General features: G+C 35.5%; 2 protein-coding genes across 5 annotated transcripts; both read left to right on the forward strand.

Annotated features, from left to right (window-relative positions):
• Positions 1-790: 790 nt before the first annotated feature.
• On the forward strand, positions 791-7,766 carry LOC115968759 (subtilisin-like protease SBT3.9). Of its 3 annotated transcripts, XM_031088257.1 has the most exons (11): positions 791-1,103; positions 1,228-1,319; positions 2,169-2,266; positions 2,371-2,526; positions 2,602-2,713; positions 3,154-3,697; positions 4,394-4,491; positions 4,592-4,831; positions 6,425-6,539; positions 6,617-6,830; positions 6,909-7,766. In XM_031088257.1, the coding sequence occupies exons 1-11, from the start codon at positions 1,014-1,016 to the stop codon at positions 7,475-7,477; spliced, it is 2,328 nt and encodes a 775-aa protein (XP_030944117.1). In that variant the 5' UTR covers positions 791-1,013; the 3' UTR covers positions 7,478-7,766. The 3 variants fall into 3 exon arrangements, with proteins under 3 accessions (XP_030944117.1, XP_030944119.1, XP_030944118.1); XM_031088259.1 differs by lacking the exon at positions 791-1,103 and having other exon boundaries at positions 1,264-1,319; positions 2,103-2,276; XM_031088258.1 differs by lacking the exons at positions 791-1,103; positions 1,228-1,319 and having other exon boundaries at positions 1,362-2,276.
• Positions 7,767-12,693: 4,927 nt separating this feature from the next.
• Positions 12,694-19,011, forward strand: LOC115968762 (subtilisin-like protease SBT3.9). 2 transcript variants are annotated; one of them, XM_031088261.1, is made up of 11 exons: positions 12,694-12,829; positions 12,942-13,033; positions 13,743-13,840; positions 13,945-14,100; positions 14,176-14,287; positions 14,673-15,216; positions 15,635-15,732; positions 15,834-16,073; positions 17,779-17,893; positions 17,965-18,178; positions 18,257-19,011. In XM_031088261.1, the coding sequence occupies exons 1-11, from the start codon at positions 12,710-12,712 to the stop codon at positions 18,823-18,825; spliced, it is 2,358 nt and encodes a 785-aa protein (XP_030944121.1). In that variant the 5' UTR covers positions 12,694-12,709; the 3' UTR covers positions 18,826-19,011. The 2 variants fall into 2 exon arrangements, with proteins under 2 accessions (XP_030944121.1, XP_030944122.1); XM_031088262.1 differs by lacking the exon at positions 12,694-12,829 and having other exon boundaries at positions 13,000-13,033; positions 13,743-13,851.
• The last annotated feature ends 543 nt before the right edge of the window (positions 19,012-19,554 follow it).

Genomic DNA, 19,554 nt, shown 5'->3' on the forward strand with positions numbered 1-19,554 from the left:
AGCCTATATGAGATGATGGTGATCAGATTGTAGGAATGGTATTGTTCAAATGGTGGGTTCTAGGTAAAAGGGTTTTTTTTTTTTTTTCAATAATTCGATAAATACAATAAAAGAGTGAGGATTGAAACTCACACTGACAAATAAAATTGTATATCATAATGGGGTTTTAATTAGTTTATTAGTAGTAGAGTCTCTTGTGAAGTTGTGATTATTTAAGAATAGATTTTGAATAGCTTATATGATGATGATGGTAATCAGATTGTAAGAATAATACTGTTTAAATGGTGAATTATAGTTTTTTTTTTTTTGCTGGGTAAATGTTTATGCAGGTGAATTATAGTTAACTAAATTAGTAAATTCTTGTAACGTTTGATAATATCTTCGCATTATGAGCTAAACACGTTGAAAGTTGAAACAATTTCTTAAAAAGAAAAGTACTGTTCAAATGCACCGGATATGGAATACGAGTAGCCACAATGAACGCAAATACGAAATATGAATCCGACATTTCCGACCAGAGGGAATTGACCTCACCTCACCACTTAGTATTGTCTCATTTTTGTGTGAAATTACAGTCAACCCCCTAGGATCTGCCTCCCCAGTCCCCACGATAAGACATCCGAACAGACAAGTCTTTCTCTCTTTCTCTCACTCACTCAATGAGTCAATGTCAATGGTCCACTAGCTTTTACCTTTCACCAAACGGTAACAGAACCTCCATAAGCTAATTATGTAGTGTAGTACACACATTAATGCAACAACAATCTTGGTGTTTAATGCAAGTGAAATGACTCTTACACACACATACTTGTACGCGTTTTTAAACTGAAATTGCGAGTCACGGTTTCAGTTTAAAACATGCGTGTTGATCAGTTTGTGCGTGATAAACACAGCCTTAATGCAAGTGCCTTGTACTGTACCAGTAGTGGAGCAACTAAATCCCTATGGGCCCCATTTATAGCTAATATATAAGAGGCAGTGAGTTAAAATTTTGAGTTCAGGTCTCTCAAGTCATGGCTTCTCTTTGGATTCATAGTATCATTTTCTTTGTTCTTGTTATGCAACTACAGTCTTTGCTCCTTGTAGCACTTGCTTCATCCAATGTGAGTTGGAGTTTTCTTAATTATATGTGGTGGTTGTTCTGTTTTTTTTTTTTTTTTTGGTTGATTTAGTTTCTTTGATCAATTTGTTTGGTGGTGGGTTTGTATTTTTCTATGCTCTTGGCAGGTTCACATTGTGTATATGGGAGAGAGACAGCATGATGAACCTGAACTTGTTCAAGACTCCCACCATGAGATTCTATCAAATATACTTGGAAGGTTTCAGTTCTAATTTCTTTTAGTCAGCATTCATTCATTCAAATTTTTTAAATTTTTATGTGTTTCAGTAAAATTTAGAACGGCTATAATTTAATTTCTGTGCTCTGGCTACTTGCATCTTTAATTATTTACTGCTGTTAAATGTATCATATTCTCTTTGTCAGCATGCATTTTTATGCATGCCGTAAAACCTCTCTTAACCCTTTTAAGCTCAACTAGCACTTCCTGATGTTTCTAATGAAGAAGTTTAGGATTCAAATTCCTCCACTCTCATTGTAACTATCAAATTATCAACAAAAAGAAGCTTCTGTCATTTTTGTTTCAATACGTCCTTATGTTTTGGCAAAAAGAAAGAAGAAGAGTTTCTTATGTGAAAGAAAGAAGATTTGAGTGTTGTAATCAATGAAGTATACTTGTTGGAATATGTCGGAAATACACACAAACCAATAAAATAATGGTTAAATGATTAAGTTCGCACTTTCCTAATAATTTCAGCTTTTGGGATTAGTGGTAATTTATCAATGTATTAGTAGGTATCATGGTATCTTTGGTGATATAGTTGGTCATGCTGGTAGGTAGAGGTTGTATTTGGATTTTAAAAACATGCTGATGCAGTGGCATCAGCGGTGGTCGTAGCAATGGCATAGGTTATGTCACATAGTGCTAAGTAGCAAACAAATCTGTGTGTGCAGATGTAAAGTTTGTGTATTTGGCTGTTGTGTTGATTGTTTCCTACAGTTTTATGTGCATCAAATGCATTTTCCACTTTTGTTGCTTCTAAAGGTATGTGACTGGGACCTAATTATGATAACAACAATGAAGTAAGAGCTTGTGATATCAATTTGACAGCCATGAAGCTGCCAAGGAGTCGATTTTGTACAGCTACAAACATGGCTTTTCGGGGTTTGCTGCAGTTTTAACTGAGTCACAAGCCAAGCTTATTGCAGGTGTTACAATGTTGGTGAACTGTGAACTCTGTTTTCTTATTAGACTTGAGCTTTGCAAACAAGTGCTTGTAGTTGATATTGTCCCTTTTCATGATACAATTCAGATTTCCCAGGAGTTGTTAGTGTTGTACCAAACCGAGTTCTTAGTCTGCAGACAACTAGAAGTTGGGATTTTCTCCAAGTAAAGCGTCAAATTGCAAATGGAATTCTTTCAATGAGTCATTCGGGAAATGGGATTATTATTGGTGTCTTTGACACAGGTTAGTGTGGAAATGCTGCATATTCTTGTAGACAATACAGGATCAGGCTTTATTTGTGCTTATTTTGTTGAATAGGAATCTGGCCCGAGTCTGAAAGCTTCAAAGATGAGGGAATGGGGGAGGTTCCATCTCATTGGAAAGGCATATGCCAAACAGGAGAGAAGTTCAATCAATCCCACTGTAACAGGTTCATTCGCTTGATATTTTAGTCTTTTTGTCTTCTTAGAGTATGCTTCCTGATTAAATCATTGTCATATTAACAGAATCAATATATTTTTCTATCACTACTTTTGAGAAGAAAACTCAAATTTGGTAAGATAATTGTAAGATCATTCTAGCAATCAAAGTGAATGACAATGTAATTTGGAGCAATGACTTGGTCTAATTTAGTTGTTGAAATTATTAAAATGTACCACAATTTTGTTAGCATCCAATCAAATTGCGTGCTTTGAATTCCAGAATTCATGTTAGTTAGTACCGTGGCAATCCATGTTTGAGTTGAAGAATCTGTCCTTCTATTTAGAAGTACTAATCCTATTTTTCTTCTTTCACCGTTTTCAAAGGAGCTTGGGTTAAGTTAAATTTGATTTTAGCCTTAACTACTTACTGTTATGATACTTTGGGCAGGAAAATTATTGGTGCACGTTGGTATATCAAAGGATATGAAGCTGAATTCGGAAAGCTAAATACAAGTGATGTGGGTGAATACTTATCTCCTAGAGATGCTTCTGGTCATGGTACTCACACATCATCTACTGCAGCTGGTGCTCCAATAGAAAATGTGAATTTTATGGGATTAGCTCAAGGATTAGCAAGAGGGGGTGCTCCATCAGCTTGGTTAGCTGTCTACAAAGTTTGCTGGTCTACTGGTGGCTGCAGCTCAGCCGATCTTCTTGCTGCATTTGATCATGCAATACTTGATGGTGTAGATGTGCTTTCAGTATCTATTGGCGCACCACCTCCGCTTTCTACTTATGTTGATGAAGTTTTGTCAATTGGTTCCTTCCATGCTGTAACCAAAGGAATTTCTGTAGTATGCTCTGCTGGGAATTCGGGTCCTTATTCTCAGACTGTCATAAATACAGCTCCATGGGTTATAACTGTAGCTGCAAGCACCATAGATAGAGCTTTCCCCACTGTGATCACCATGGGAAACAATCAAACTCTTGTGGTACTTCTTAAATTCTCTTCTGTCATGAAATACTATGTTTTGCTTATATTGGGACAGGATAAAAACAAACTTGTAATGAAATATAACTGCAAAAATATAACTATAACTAATTCACCTAACAAACAGTCCATATGTAAAAGAAATATGTGGTTCGGTAATATGCCTGTGTCCCTAAAGAAATGTAAAGAATTCACTATTTTTGAGATTTGGATTACAATTCATGTTGTTCTTTTAAAAGCCAGCCTACCTGGGGAAAAACTCCAAAAGTACCCTTACATCTACAATATGTACTTGAAGCTTTTGTATGAAAGTATGAGAATAACAAGTGAGTCTCAGATCATTTTCACATTTGACACTTCTACGTTCACAGTCATTGAAATATTCTTTTCTGTTTATTTAATTTCTTTTTCAAGGTTTATGTAACCGATAATCCTCAGTTTCAACTCCTGTTTTTTACAATATGCAAATATTTGGGGTAATCCAACTAGAGATTTTTGTTAAGTAGGTTTGAGTAATATTGATTATGGTGTCATATGAAGAATCTGAATATGACCCTGGAACTGCTTTTTGTTAAACGATGCATAAAAAGTCTTTTTCAAATTTCAGACTCATAATGAACATTCTAGTTGTCTTATTGATGCTTAACTCTTTGTTGCTAAAACCTAGAACTAGAAGTAAAATTTATTTTTTAAATAGGGTCAGGCTTTCTATACAATGAAAGATATGAACGAATTTCACCCTATTGTATTTGGAGAAGACATAGCAGCTAGTGGTGCAGATGAAGATGATGCAAGGTACAATGCCTTGATATTTGCATCTTGTTGGCATGAACTCTAAGTGAAGCCTCTATCTATGTTAGAGGATTCCTATTCTAATAGTGCGTACTTTTAACAGGAGCTGTGATTCAGGAGCACTAAATGCCACTTTAGCAAGAGGAAAAGTAGTTCTTTGTTTTCAATCTCGTTTTCAGAGGTCAGCTACCATTGCTATAAATACTGTACTGGATGTTCAGGGTGCTGGTCTCATCTTCGCCCAGTTTCCAAGAAAGGAGGTTACTGAATCCTGGGATATCGCTTGTGTCCAAGTGGACTTTGTAATTGGGACAACTCTGCTCACATACATTGGGACGACCAGGTAATTTTGTCAGAGCAACTTATTCATGCTAAATCCACTATGTGGAATTAAAAATCCTAATCCAATATGTAATAACATTACTTATAGTGTAAGTAAGTAACTCTAGCATTAGTCTAGGGTTTGCTATACTATATTTAGCCTTCAATAGGTTTATTGTAACAAATATATTTCCATGGAATAGATATAGCCACTAATGGTTCTTTGCTATGAACGTAGGCCATGATCTCGAACTATGTTAATTTCCTTCTACTGGTTATTTCTATCTATTCTCATTTTCACTCTCCAACATTAATCCTAATATGGTTTTAGAGTCTCTTATGTCTTCTTTGGCCTCCCTACCAATAGTGCTACCCCCTATAGGTGTTTTCAGTTTTCACCACCATTCAAGCCTTTCAGGTACTTTTTTGAGTCATAAAAGATCAGTAATAGATCTATGCAACTCCACCAGTATCAATTCCAAAAACATCTTGCTCTTGTGCCTATTAAGGTTAGATATGCTTCTTAAGCCAATTGCTGATGATGCTGTCCACAGCAGATGTCATCATACAGGTTGTTGATGCTGTCATCATTTGGTTACAAACAATGCATCATTCCAGCCACCAGTGTAGCCATCAACTGACCATTTCAACCATCTTCAGCCACCTTCCATCACTGATCACTGCCCTTTGCTGTGATTGAGATCTGTTTTACTCATTCCATTCCACATCAAGCATGGTCCTTTGCGCATCCAATTCAATCCAACCTAGTAATCTATTCCTCAAGTCTTACATTCCAAACTCAAGGTTTCTTTAAGCTTTCACCTTATGTTTAAGCAGGGGTATTAAAGATATCAAGGCCCAATCCTCGTCAAAGCCTTATTCGATTACCATAATCCAGGTTCATTGTACTAGGTCTTACTTTTAGTGTAAGCAAACTATTCCTAATCCTACTTTTAGTGCAAGAAACCCAAGGATTACTCTAGTCTCGTGTTTACTCTACTTTATGTACCCCTCAATCATTGTCATACATAGATTTAAATAATAAAGATATAGCCATTAAGAGCTTTTTTTCTGTGGATGGAGGATATTAGGCCAAATCATGTTAATTTTTATTCCATTCACTATTTCTCCTCTTCTCTCTTTCATTTTAACATCAATTCTAACAAATGCTATTTACCGTAATGGCAAAATTTCCCTTTATTTTTTCCACCAGAGAACTGTTGTTCTGGGGAACTGTGAACTCCACCCTCCAAGAGGGCTATGGGAAAGGTTGATATAATTATCTCTTGAATGCATGGAACAGTTTTGAGTTTAGAATAAACAGATAAAAACGTCTGTAATTCCTTATCTGTGTCAAAAGTGTCCGATTTGTAGGCATAAAGAGCTTGTACTAATAAATGGCCAAAATAATCGGCTTTGTTTCCAAAATTTACATTTGGCATGTTAATGACCCTTTTGTTCATTTCTGCTTCCAAGCGCTGGAAGCAGATAATTCTGTATAACAGAGTCCAATTGCTTATTACTGTACCTTTTGTCATTCTAAAGAGAAATCGCAAGCATAACTTTTTTGACAACTATTGAATTAAAATATCCTAATAAAATGCTTATTCAACAGCAATCCTGTAGTCAAGTTTAGCCTAACAAAAACAGCTGTGGGACAACAGATTTCCTCAGAAGTGGCATCCTTCTCGGCTCGAGGACCCAGTTCCTTATCTCCATCTGTATTAAAGGTACTAGAAATATTTCAAAAAATGATTAGTTCTTTGATTCTCAGAGTCAAAGATGATGTATTTGAATGTTGTTGCAGCCTGATATTGCTGCTCCTGGGGTTAATATCTTGGCCTCCTGGTCCCCTGCTTCTCTCCCCTATTCAGTCATTACAAAACCTCCTCCACTCAACTTCAAATTTGACTCAGGAACTTCCATGGCTTGTCCACATATATCTGGGATTGTGACTCTTCTTAAAGCTATCCATCCAACATGGAGCCCTGCTGCAATCAAGTCTGCACTTGTCACTACAGGTTGACAAGAGAAGTTTACAGTCATTTTATTTTCCCATAAAATTTATGTGCACAACTGATTCTATGTCTCTTGTATAGCTTCTTTGGACGATGAATTTGGTGAATGTATTGGGGCCGAAGGATCTCCCCATAAGCAGGCTGATCCATTCGACTATGGAGGTGGTCATGTTGATCCTAACAAAGCCATAGATCCTGGTCTTATATATGACATGGGGGTCTCAGATTATACCAGTTTTCTTTGTGCAATGGGCTACAATAATTCTGCCATCAGTTCGGTCACTGGGACTAGCACCCAATGCTACACATCAGCCAACTTCCTTGAAAATCTTAATCTGCCATCTATTTCCATTCCTGAGCTGAAGGAGAAGTTAACCGTGACAAGAACGGTCACAAATGTTGGTCCAGTTAACTCTGTTTACACTGCTTTTGTTCAAGCCCCAGCAGGCACTGTTGTTAGTGTCCAGCCATCAATTTTGTTCTTTAATTCCACAATAAGGAAGCTGAAGTTCAAGGTGACTTTCCATTCCAAGCTAAGAATTCAAGGAAGATACTCATTTGGCAATCTGATTTGGGAAGATGGTTTCCATGTAGTGAGAATACCATTGATAGTTAGGACTGTCATACAAGATTTTTATGCTGATACATGATGCTATTGCCACCTGACTGTATCCCCCTGTATAAATAAATGGTTAATGTAGGTTGCACACGGCCTATTGCACACATCCATATACACATAGCCTTAAAACTCGTGTGTTCAAAACACAATTTCAGTTGATGTGGGCCATGTGGCAGTGTGGCACACACTCCGCTATGTGTAACAATCAGCGCTTTAAATAAATTATTGCTGATGATTAATAATCTGTTGCGGTTTCAGAGTGAACTCATTTGCTAACTTGTTTTCAGGCAACTAGTCAAATGCATCAACCTTTTAAGATAGTTAGGACTTTTTTTTTTTTTTTTTTTGATTTCAAATGCACATTTCATGCAATTGTAAATTGAACATATGTCAACCTTTGATTAAGGGTCCGTTTGGATACAGCTTAAAACAGAAAATTGAAAAACACTAATAAAATAATTTTTAAATGTGTGAATAGTACCGTGAGAACCTATCTTTAATGAAAAAGTTACTGAAAAGTGAGGTTTGTGGATCCTGTGAACAGTGCACGAATCCACTGATGTGTTAAAAAGGTTAAAAAGTCAAATATTACGGCTACTGTTCATGCACCGTGCATGAACAGTATCCGTAACAATGAAATTTGTCTCCTAAACGCGTGTCCAAAAAAAAAAAAAATGCCAGACGCATACGCGCTGGCTTTTTTAGCTGAATCCAAACGTAACCTAAGCAATTTTCAAATAGTAAATAATCGATCTGCTTCAAAGGAAGTTTGAGTGCTTTGGTTAGTTTCTATATGAACTCGTTCCATGGAGATGGGAGGTTGGTTACGGCCATATATGTTTCTTGATAGGTCTCGATCGCATTAACGTGTGGCTGGGACCATGCAAACTATGTCGGACCAGATGATTCTGCTCCACTCCCATTGCAGACATGACAGACACAGTCACCACAGCTAAGCAGATTTGTCAGTAGTGGGGTAGCCTTAGAAGCAGAGAAGACTCACGAGACCATCTTTCTTTTCACATGGAAAAAGGATGAGTTTTGGTTTGTTTCAAGACATGACTGGCTTTGATGGCATATACTGTGATGAAATATTCTGTGCGACTGTGACGTCTTTCTAACGTATTTTTTACTTACCTTGCACCAAATAAGTGTGAAAAGTCTTATAAAAAAAAAATAGGTGTGAGCTTTCAAAAAAAAAAAAAAAAAAAAAGAAGGTGTGAAAAGTTTTGTCAATTTTTATTTTTATTTTTTGTGTTTATAGACTTTTTCAAAAAAAAGAAAAAGAAAAAAGGAAGAAGAATGAGCTAAAGATACTATAGGTAGATTTTACTCCATAACCATTCTGAATTGAGCATCGCTTAAATGGTTGAACTCCTGCATTGAGTTATGACTTGGGTTCATTGGGACATTAGTGGGACTTGTCAAGACGTGATAGGTCATAAAAGCTTCCTATCATTAGATCACTTTTCCAAGTACTTTTTCAAGTAGTGAGAGAAACACAATTTATAACTAACACATATATAAATATCTCTCTCTCTCTCTCTCTCTCTCTCTTTATGGTAAAATTTTCTTTAGCACTAGTTTATATCCATTATTTCATATTTATCCATACTTAATGCGAAAATAATCACATGAAAGAATAAAAGCCCTATTTTTATTTACCTATATATAGACATACATAGATACATAAACACTTTGTGCATGGGTGTAGCCAGAAATTTTTATATGGAGGGGCCGATTCGAACCATGAAGGTTGAAATCGACGACGATGAGTATCATCGTTGTATGGATAGTCTATATTTTTAGGTTGATATGGACTTTCTTTGAGATAAGCTCGTTGGATTTTATCTTGTTTGTTGATAGGGAATTCACATATTTGTTTATGTGATCCTGGATCATGATCTATCTCTTCAGATTGAATTCTTGAACATTTGGAGGGGTCAGGGTGTGCATCAGACATTGAAATATCAACATTTGTTTCTACAGCCACAGGTGTCCTAATTTTTGAATTGCTAACATCTTTTTTCTTAAAAAATGCATCAATTGTTTTTCGTTTGCTCATAATTCTTTTAGCTTTAAGAATATGACTAAAAAATTAACCTGAAAAGAAGTTTAAAAAATAAAATTTTAATTAGAAATTTTTACTTAGTTATATGGATGTTATTCATTCTCAAGAACAAACAAAATTTCCACTATAATTTAAACATACAATTCATTTTTAATACGACTTTAATTAATAATAAGCCCTCAAACAAAAACAAAAATTAAACACACAAGTATTGGTACACAACATAAACCAAACAATTTAACAACACTCACAACCGCATCCACAGCCATATGATATCTAACTAATCAAAAATAGGTAATAAATCAAAACAATTTTACCTTAAAAACTTTGTCTTCACAAAGTGCATAGATGGGTCACCCGTGTGGCAATGCCTACTGCCTCTGCTTGACTGCCTCCAACTTTAGATCTTCCCTTAAAGACTCATGACAAACAATCTCCCCATGCCTTCAATCATGTATTTCTCTAAAAATCTATGAAAATATAAAGAGCATGTGAATATTTAGGTGTAGATAGTTGAGAAAATAAAAAAAAAGACACTAAAAAGAGATGAATGTCTAATGCTTAAGAAAGAGAAGAAAACTCACCAGTCACCAAGTTCCAAAACTAAAGCTAATGAAGAAAGAAAAAATTGGTCATGATTTTATTTTTTTTTATTTTTTATTTTTTTCCGAACTGTGAGCTTGGTGACACATAAGTTTGTAAAGGTTATATAGTAAAGTTTGTAATATCCCTAACACACTTAAATGTACACACCCACCATGTGACATGAATGAATAATGAAGGCACTAATTAAATGCATCAAACGTAGAATATGAGTAGACAATATTTATACAATAATCTTGTTTTGAGTTGTGGTGGGTCATTTTTATTTTATTTTTATTGTAACTTGTGGTTGGTTGACATCTCATATTGTTGTCAAAATGTTGTTAGATTTTGAAGTGTCCATATAATAACTCAAACGAGTAGCCACACATAATGAACACAACTTATGAATAAGACATTTCTAACAAAGAAATACAAATCTTTCGTCCAATTATGAGTGTTTCACTTTGTGTTCTACTAATCATAACCTACAACACATTTTTTCTTTACCAATTAGCCAAATTTGTTTTTAAAAAATCATATACATATTATACTAAACAAGAACATTGAGAGAGAATAAGTATACATCTAACCTCTCATAGTACATGAACACTATTGGGACCCACATATTAGGAGGGTCCACATGCATACATTTGTGACCTGTTGTGAGTGATGAAACAAAATTATGGATTAACAGAGAATCAATTATAATCCGGTCTAATAGAATTCCTAAGAAGTCACCTCCAGTGGCAGCTCTAGGAATTTTATTTAGGTGGTTACTAAGAAATTTAAATTATCATAGTATTTTTTTTTTGGTACCATTTTGTAAGGAAAAATGAAATTAAAAAGTATTTTTATTAAATAGGTTGAACAAGCTCTTTTTGTTTTATAATAGGTTTTTTGTTGAATAATTTTTTCACTTGATATTGTTTAGTCTTGTATTGTTTTTGTTTGGTTTGTGTTTGTTGTTATTTGAGCTAATATTTATTGTTGTTATTTAAGCTTTAAAAGAAAAAGGGATTAAGAATTATGTTTGGGAATATAATTAATTTTGAAGTAATGCTACGTCCATAACATTTTAATTATAAATCTTATGTAAAAAACTGTTATTAGTGTGTAAAAAAATAATATTAGTATTTGGTCCAAATTAGAATCAATAACAGCTTATCACATTAGATTTGTTGTAAAATTATTGTGAAAATGTTGTGAATATAGTAGCACTACTCTTATTTTTGTTTAACCCAAATTTTTTTAATTCTCAAATTAGAGTGTTCAAAGTTTTTATTAAGATAGTCACAATAAGTTAATTTAGCATATAATTTTTTTGACATATATATATATATATATATACACATTTTTTTTCAAGTCGGGTGGTCCATCGCCACTTCTTGCATGTGGAGCCGCCCGGCCCCTGGTCACCTCACCACTTATTATCTATTGTTAGAGAAATTACAGTCAACGCACTCAGATAAACCTCCCCACGATAATACGTCCAAAGTCAAGTCCAATGGCTTCACTCTCTCTCTCTCTTTCTCACATACACACCCTCATCAGTCACCACTACACAGCTATCCTCTGCATTTCACCTAACGGTAACAGAGCGTCCAAAAGCTAAATATGTACAGCCATCCACAGCAATTAAAACAGCTTTTTAGTTATTTTATAACTCCAAATAAATAAAAACACCGCCATAGGAATGTTGCTAAATTTAAAATATTTTATCAATTTGTTACAATGAGCTTTTAGGAGTAGCACCTCGATGTAACATGTTACTACAAATATTAAATTATTTTTTTCTTTCTTCTCTTGTTATTAAATTAGTTTCTTATTCTTTCCGGTTTGTCCATGTATAGTGTTTATTATATTTGTTTGTTTATATTATTTTAATGTGTTATTTGTTAAAATAAAATATTTAATATTAAATGTATTGTAAAGTGAGTTATTAAAATATAATTGAAGATGCGCGCAATCAAAGTTTATCCTTACAATTTTGTCAATTTCAGCATATTCGTCGGGATGGTAATAAGTTGACACATGTGACATGCTCTAGTTAGGAGAGCAGTTTCATCCGCAGATTATAATGTATGGGTAGAAGATTTACCTAGTGAGTGGAAATTGTATTTCAATCTAATTTACCTTAATAATATTAACTTACCATTTTCTTAAAAAAAAAAAATGAGTTGTTAAAATAAATAAAGTAAGTTTTTGAAATTTTTTTTTTCCTTTTAAGACAAATGCTTGTATATACATATATATATATATATATATATATGGGTCCTGTTAATGTGTACCTTAAAGGCACATATTAATTTCTATTTTTAGAAAAAAAAATTTTGAAAATTAAAAAAGCTCACTTTTTCAATTTTTAAGAAAATATTTTCAAAAATGAAAATTAAGGATTAGTAAAATCTTATATATATATATATATATTAGACAAATGCTTATAAATATCTGCCACAACAGTCCATTTTTAGTATTTAATGCTAGTGCCTAATTTGTACCACTGTACCAGTGGTGGAGTCAGTAAATCAAATCTCTATGGACCCCACGCGGATTGCCTAAGCTAAAATATAAAGAGTGAGTGAGTGACAATCAAACACGGTCTTTTTCATGGTTGGTTATCGAGTTCAGAGGTCTCTCATGGCTTCTCTTTGGATTCATAGTATTATTTTGCTTGTTCTTGCGTTGCAACTACAGCCTTTGGTCCATGTTGCACTTGCTTCAACTAATGTGAGTTTTGAGTTTTCTTAAATTATATATGGCGGTTATTCTGTTTGTTCCTCGATTCAGTTTCTTTGATCAATTTGTTTGGTGGGTTTGTTTTTTTATTTGGTCTTGGCAGGTTCACATTGTGTATATGGGAGAGAGACAGCATGATGAACCTGAACTCGTTCAAGACTCCCACCATGAGGTCTTATCCAATATACTTGGAAGGTTTCAGTTCTAACTCCTTTTTGTCAGCATTCATTAAAAAAAAAAATAATAATAAATTAAGAAGAAGAAAAAATTCAATCTTATGTGTTTCTGTAAAATTTAAAACGGCTATAAGATAATTTCTGTGCTCCTACTACTTGCATCTTCAAGTTTTCTGTTCCTAGGTGTATCAAACCTCTTTGTCAGCGTGTAAGTTTATGCTCGTTTTAATTAAGGATTAAACTTCAGTACAATTGCTTAGGTGTTGTTACCTCATGTTCCCCATTTAAAGTTGATTTGAATTGTCCATGGGAAAGAACACCTTTTGTATTGCATTTGTCAATGCAACTATATGGTTGAATTTAATTGGACAACTTAAAGTACTGCACATAAGGAATTGTATCCAAGTCTTGCCTATTCATAAAGGCCGTGAAGTATGCATATTGGAATAATGGCCATTTCTTAATAGTTTAAACTTTTGGGACAAATGATAATTTTTCATGGTCATAGAGCAGATGGTATTGAGTTTGAAACCATAGTGGCAGTGGCGGTGGTCATAAAAATGGCCAAGGTTGTGTTTCGTAGTGCTTATTAGCAAACAAATCTGTGCGTGCACATGTGAATTTTGTATATTTGGCCCTTGTGCTGATTGTTTCCTACAAATGCATTTTCACCATTATTGCTTGTAAAGATATGAGACTGGGACCTAATTATGATATCAATTTGACAGCCATGAAGCTGCCAAGGAGTCAATTTTGTACAGCTACAAACATGGCTTTTCGGGTTTTGCTGCAGTCTTAACTGAGTCTCAAGCCAAGCTTATTGCAGGTGTTACAATGGTGGTGAACTGTGAACTCTGTTTTCTTATCAGACTTGACCTTTGCTAACAAGTATTTGTAATTAATAGTATCCTTTCTCATAAAACAATGCAGATTTCCCAGGAGTTGTCCGTGTAGTACCAAACCGAGTTCTTAGTCTGCAAACGACTAGAAGTTGGGATTTTCTCCAAGTAAAGCCTCACATTGGGAATGGAATTCTTTCAATGAGTCATTCTGGAATCGGGTCTATTATTGGTGTCTTGGACACAGGTTAGTATGGGAATGCTGCATATGCTTGTAGATAATACAGGATCAGGCTTGATTTGTGCTCACTGTGTTGAACAGGAATCTGGCCTGAGTCTGAAAGCTTCAAAGATGAGGGAATGGGCAAGGTTCCATCTCGTTGGAAAGGCATATGCCAAATAGGAGAGAAGTTCAATCACTCTCACTGTAACAGGTTAATTCACTTGATATTTTTTATTTTTTATTTTTCATTTTAAATTAACTTTCCTGATTAAAGCATTGTCGTATGAGCAGAATTAATATATTGTTCAATAAGTTCTTTTGAGAAGAAAACTCAAATTTTGTAAGGTAATTGTAAAACATTCCAGCAATCAAGGTGAATGACAATGCGGCTTAGAGCAATGACTTTGTCTATCTAAGTTGATGAAATTATGAAAATGTTCCACAACTTTGTCATCATGCAATTGAATTGTGCACTTTGAATTTCAGAATTATTGTTTGTTCGTACCATGACAGTCCATGTTTGAGTGGAAGAACCCGCCTTTCTATAAAGAAGTATAATTATCCTTAACTACTTACCGTTATGATTATTTGGGCAGAAAAATTATTGGTGCACGTTGGTATGTCAAAGGATATGAAGCTGAATTCGGAAAGCTAAATACAAGTGATGGGGTTGAATACTTATCTCCCCGAGATGCTGCAGGTCATGGTACTCACACGGCATCTACTGCAGCTGGTCTTCCTGTAGAAAATGCTAGTTTTATGGGATTAGCTCAAGGATTGGCAAGAGGGGGTGCTCCATCAGCTTGGCTAGCTGTCTACAAAGTTTGCTGGTCTAGTGGTGGCTGCAGCTCAGCTGACCTTCTTGCTGCATTTGATGATGCAATATTAGATGGTGTAGATGTGCTTTCAGTATCTCTTGGCTCACCACCTCCACTTCCTGCTTATGTTGAGGATGTTTTGTCCATTGGTTCCTTTCATGCTGTAACTAAAGGAATTTCTGTAGTATGCTCTGCTGGGAATTCTGGTCCTTATCCTCAGACTGTCATAAACACAGCTCCATGGATTATAACCGTAGCTGCAAGCACCATAGATAGAGCTTTCCCCACTGTGATCATTATGGGAAACAATCAAACTCTTGTGGTACTTCTTAAATTCCTTTCTGGCCATGAAAGTATGTGTTTTGCTTATATTGGAACAAGATAGAAACAAACTTCCAATAAAATATAACTGCAAAAATATAACCACAACTAATTCACCAAACCTAGAATCCATGTGTAAAACAAATATGCAGTTCAGTAATATGCCTGTTTCTGTGAAAGAAATGCAAATATTTGGGGTAATCCAACTTGTGATTTCTGTTAAATAGATTTGAGTAATATTGATAAATGGTGTCATATGAAGAGTCTGAATATGATCCTAGAACTGTTTTTTGTTAAATCATGCATAAATGCCTTTTCTCAAACTTCAGATTCATAGTGAACAGTCTTTTTTTCTTATTGATATTAAACTCTTTGTTGTATGGACCTAGAACTAGAAGTAAATTTTAGTTTTTAAACAGGGTCAGGCTTTCCATACAATGAAAGATATGAACAAATTTCACCCTATTGTATATGGAGATGACATAGCAGCTTGCGGTGCAGTTGACGGCAGTGCAAGGTGCAATGCCTTACTATTTGCATCTTGTTGGCTTGAACTCTGAGTGAACCCTCTACTCTATGTTTGAAGATTCGTATTCTAATAGTGGGTACTTTTAACAGGAGTTGTGATTCAGGAACTCTAAATGCCACTTTAGCAAGAGGAAAAGTAGTTCTTTGTTTTCAATCTCGTTCACAGAGTTCAGCTATCGTTGCATTAAGTACTGTACTGGATGTTCAGGCTGCCGGTCTCATCTTTGCCCAGTTTCCAACGAAGGATGTTGCAATATCCTGGGATATCCCTTTTGTCCAAGTGGACTTTGCAATCGGGACATCTCTGCTCACTTACATGGGGATGACCAGGTAATTTTATCAGAGCAACTAAATCAAGCTGAATCCACCATGCAGAATTGAAAATAAACAAATCTTGTGTCATGCATTTACCTGTTTTCATTAACTGTCCTTTTCTTTGGCAGTAATGATCCACTGTTAAGGCACCAAGAAGTTCTTTATAAAATTCTATGTTGTGTCGTTCCTAGTGGAAAAGAAGGCCGTTGTGCCTTATTATTTTCTGATCCAGATGATAAATGGTTTCACACTATTACAAATATCAAGGCTCAGTTCCATTATCCTAGTCCAAGTTTATTGTGTTAGGACTTACTTGTAGTGTAAGCCTTTAGTAACATTTCTTTTATTGCAAGTAAAGTAACTCTAGGGTAGTCTAGGTTTTATTGTACTATATATACCCTTCAATAGCTTCATTGTAACTAATAGATCTCAATGGTACAAATATAGTCACTAATGGCTAGGCTGTTAGGTTGAACCACGTTAATTTTAGTTCTAGTTTTTATTTCTCTCTCTCTTCTCACTTTCACTCTTCATTTCAACATGGTATTTTTTTTTTTTTCTCTTTTCTTGTTTGGCCTCCCTACAAGCAGTGCTGTCCCTTATAGGTGTTTGCATCATCATTCAGGCATTACAAACTCCAATTCCATGCCTTCAGGGTATTTGTTTGAGTCATAAATCACACCTCTCAAAAGATTAGTATTAAATCTTCAAAAACATCTCACCCATGAGTCTCTCAAGCGTAGATACACATCTCAAACCAATTATTGACCAACCACTAGTGACGTTGTCCACAGTTGATGTAATCATTCTGGTTGTTGATATCGCCACCACCTAGATACATGGAACACTTTCATTTGCTGATTCATCATTCTAGCTGCTGGTACAATCATCATCCATCCATAGCAGCCACCTTCCATCGCCAACCATTGCCTTTTGTTTATGTGTTCCATTCCAGGAAGAGCAAGGCCCTCTGCATATCAAATCCAGTCCAATGTGGTCCTATTTCCCTTAATAGTCTTACATTCTAAACTCAAGGTTTCTTCAAGATTCCCCTTAAGGTTGAGTGGGGGTATTAGAGGCATCCACACCCAATGCTATTCAAGGCCGAAGTCCATTAAAACAGCCCAGGTTCATTATACTAGGTTTTTGTTATAGTGTAAGTGAAAAAAATCCTAATCTTACTTTTAGTGCAAGTAAAGTAACCCTAGGGTTTTACTTTATTATATGTACTCGTCAATAGGTTCATTGTAACACAGATCTCATTAAAAAAAAGATGTAACCATGAAGAGCTTTCTATTGTGGATGTAGGCCATCAGGTAAAACCACATTAACTTTTCTTCCGTCCTCTATTTCTCTCTCCTCACTTTCACTCTTAATTCATACATCAATTCTAATAAACACTATTTAATATGATGCCAAAAAAATTGCCCTTTGTTTCATCAGCAGCAGTATGCCCTTGTTCTTGGGAACTGTGAACTTCCAAACTTCAAGAGGGCTATGGGAAAGGTTGATATAGTTATATCTTGAATGCATAGAACAGATTTGAGTTTAAAATAGACAGATAAAAATTGTCTGTAATTTGTTATCTGTGTCAAAAGTGTCTGATTTAGTGATTTGTAGACACAAAGAACTTGTACTAATAAATGGCCCAAAATAATCTGCTTTGTTCCTAAATTTTCTTTTGGCTTGTTAATGACCTACTGAAATGTTTATTCAACAGCAATCCCGTAGTCAAGTTTAGCCTAACGAAAACAGCTGTGGGACAGCAGATTTCTCCAGAAGTGGCATTCTTCTCGTCTCGAGGACCCAGTTCCTTATCTCCATCTGTATTGAAGGTACTGAAAATATTTCAGAAAATGGTTTATACTTTGATTCTCACATATGATGTATTTGAATGTTGTTGCAGCCTGATATTGCTGCTCCTGGGGTTAATATCTTGGCCTCCTGGTCCCCTGCTTCTCCCCTCCCTACGGCTATGACTCAACCACCTCCACTCAACTTCAATATTGAATCGGGGACCTCCATGGCTTGTCCACATATATCTGGCATTGTGGCTCTTCTTAAAGCTATCCATCCAACATGGAGCCCTGCTGCAATCAAGTCTGCACTGGTCACTACAGGTTGACAAAAAAAGTTTACTGGCATTTTATTTCCTCATAAATTTATGTACACAGCTGATTCTCTTGTCTCTTGTATAGCTTCTTTGGAAGATGAATATGGTCAGTGTATTGTGGCTGAGGGAGCTCCCCATAAGAAGGCAGACCCATTCGACTATGGAGGTGGTCATGTTGATCCTAATAAAGCCATAGCTCCTGGTCTCATATATGACATGGGGTTCTCAGATTATTACCATTTTCTTTGCGCAATGGGCTACAATAATTCTGCCATCAGTTCGATTACTAAGGCTCGCATCCATTGCCGCAAATCAGCCAACTTCCTTGCAAATCTTAATCTGCCCTCTATTACTATTCCTGAGCTGAAGAAGAAGTTAACTGTGTCAAGAACAGTCACAAATGTTGGTCCAGTTAACTCTGTTTACACTGCTCTGGTTCAAGCCCCAGCAGGCACCGATGTGATAGTTGAGCCATCAAGTTTGTTCTTTAATTCTACAATAAGGAAGCTAAAGTTCAAGGTTACTTTCCACTCCCAGCTAAGAGTTCAAGGAAGATACTCATTTGGCAATCTTCTTTGGAAAGATGGTTTCCATGTAGTGAGAATACCATTGATAGTTAGGACTGTCATACAAGATTTTTATGCAGAAACATGATGCTTGTTGCCACCAACTGCTTCTCTTTGTATCAATAAATTATCATTGATGATTAATAATCTGTTAACCTCATATTGCTGATTCATTTTCAGGTAACTAGTTAAATGAATCTACCTTTTAAGATGTTGACTTTAAGAGTCAGGCCACCTTGTGAAATTGAGAGCTCACGCTTCTTCCACTATGAAATCATTTCAAGTTGTTGTTATGCTATTAGCCAAATGAGTTTGCTTGTAAAGTGCTTGACTTCAATGACTAACTCATGAAACACACATGATTACAATGGGTCAATAACCTTATGATTTCATTCTTAAATCTTGTGCACTTATAGAAAATGGATATTCACCGGTGAGGTTGAGAGGATTGAGAGCCCTGGCTTATTCAAAAACGAATCTGTTCAAACTTTTAGTAACCATTCAAATGATTTCCATTTAAAGCTATTAATACCCAATAAAAGAAGGCCTTCATAATCAATGTTTACCATTTTTTTTTTTTGAGCTCAGTTAGAAATCCTAATTTAATGAACCTAATATGCTACCCCCACCCCTCCCCATCCAAGACCACTCGAACCTGGGTCCTCAAACCCCACAAGCCTTTAAGGCTTGGGGGAGTACTACTCTGCCCAACGTGCGGTGGTAATGTTTACCAAATTTCTAGTTCTACATAAATGTAGCTCAATACATTGTGTCAATTAAGAAAACTTCCGCAAGTATAGACCACTTGACTTCAAAT

This window comes from Quercus lobata, chromosome 11, assembly GCF_001633185.2.
Source record: "Quercus lobata isolate SW786 chromosome 11, ValleyOak3.0 Primary Assembly, whole genome shotgun sequence".
Classification (NCBI taxonomy): domain Eukaryota; kingdom Viridiplantae; phylum Streptophyta; class Magnoliopsida; order Fagales; family Fagaceae; genus Quercus; species Quercus lobata.

Excerpts from the sequence above, each read along its gene's own strand:
- LOC115968759 (XM_031088257.1), top strand. The coding sequence starts at position 1,014 with ATGGCTTCTCTTTGGATTCATAGTATCATTTTCTTTGTTCTTGTTATG. Across the intron at positions 2,267-2,370 it reads ACAAGCCAAGCTTATTGCAG|ATTTCCCAGGAGTTGTTAGT; the intron begins GTGTTACAATGT and ends GATACAATTCAG. Across the intron at positions 2,714-3,153 it reads AATCAATCCCACTGTAACAG|GAAAATTATTGGTGCACGTT; the intron begins GTTCATTCGCTT and ends TACTTTGGGCAG.
- LOC115968762 (XM_031088261.1), top strand. The coding sequence starts at position 12,710 with ATGGTTGGTTATCGAGTTCAGAGGTCTCTCATGGCTTCTCTTTGGATT. Across the intron at positions 12,830-12,941 it reads TTGCACTTGCTTCAACTAAT|GTTCACATTGTGTATATGGG; the intron begins GTGAGTTTTGAG and ends TGGTCTTGGCAG. Across the intron at positions 13,841-13,944 it reads TCAAGCCAAGCTTATTGCAG|ATTTCCCAGGAGTTGTCCGT; the intron begins GTGTTACAATGG and ends AAAACAATGCAG.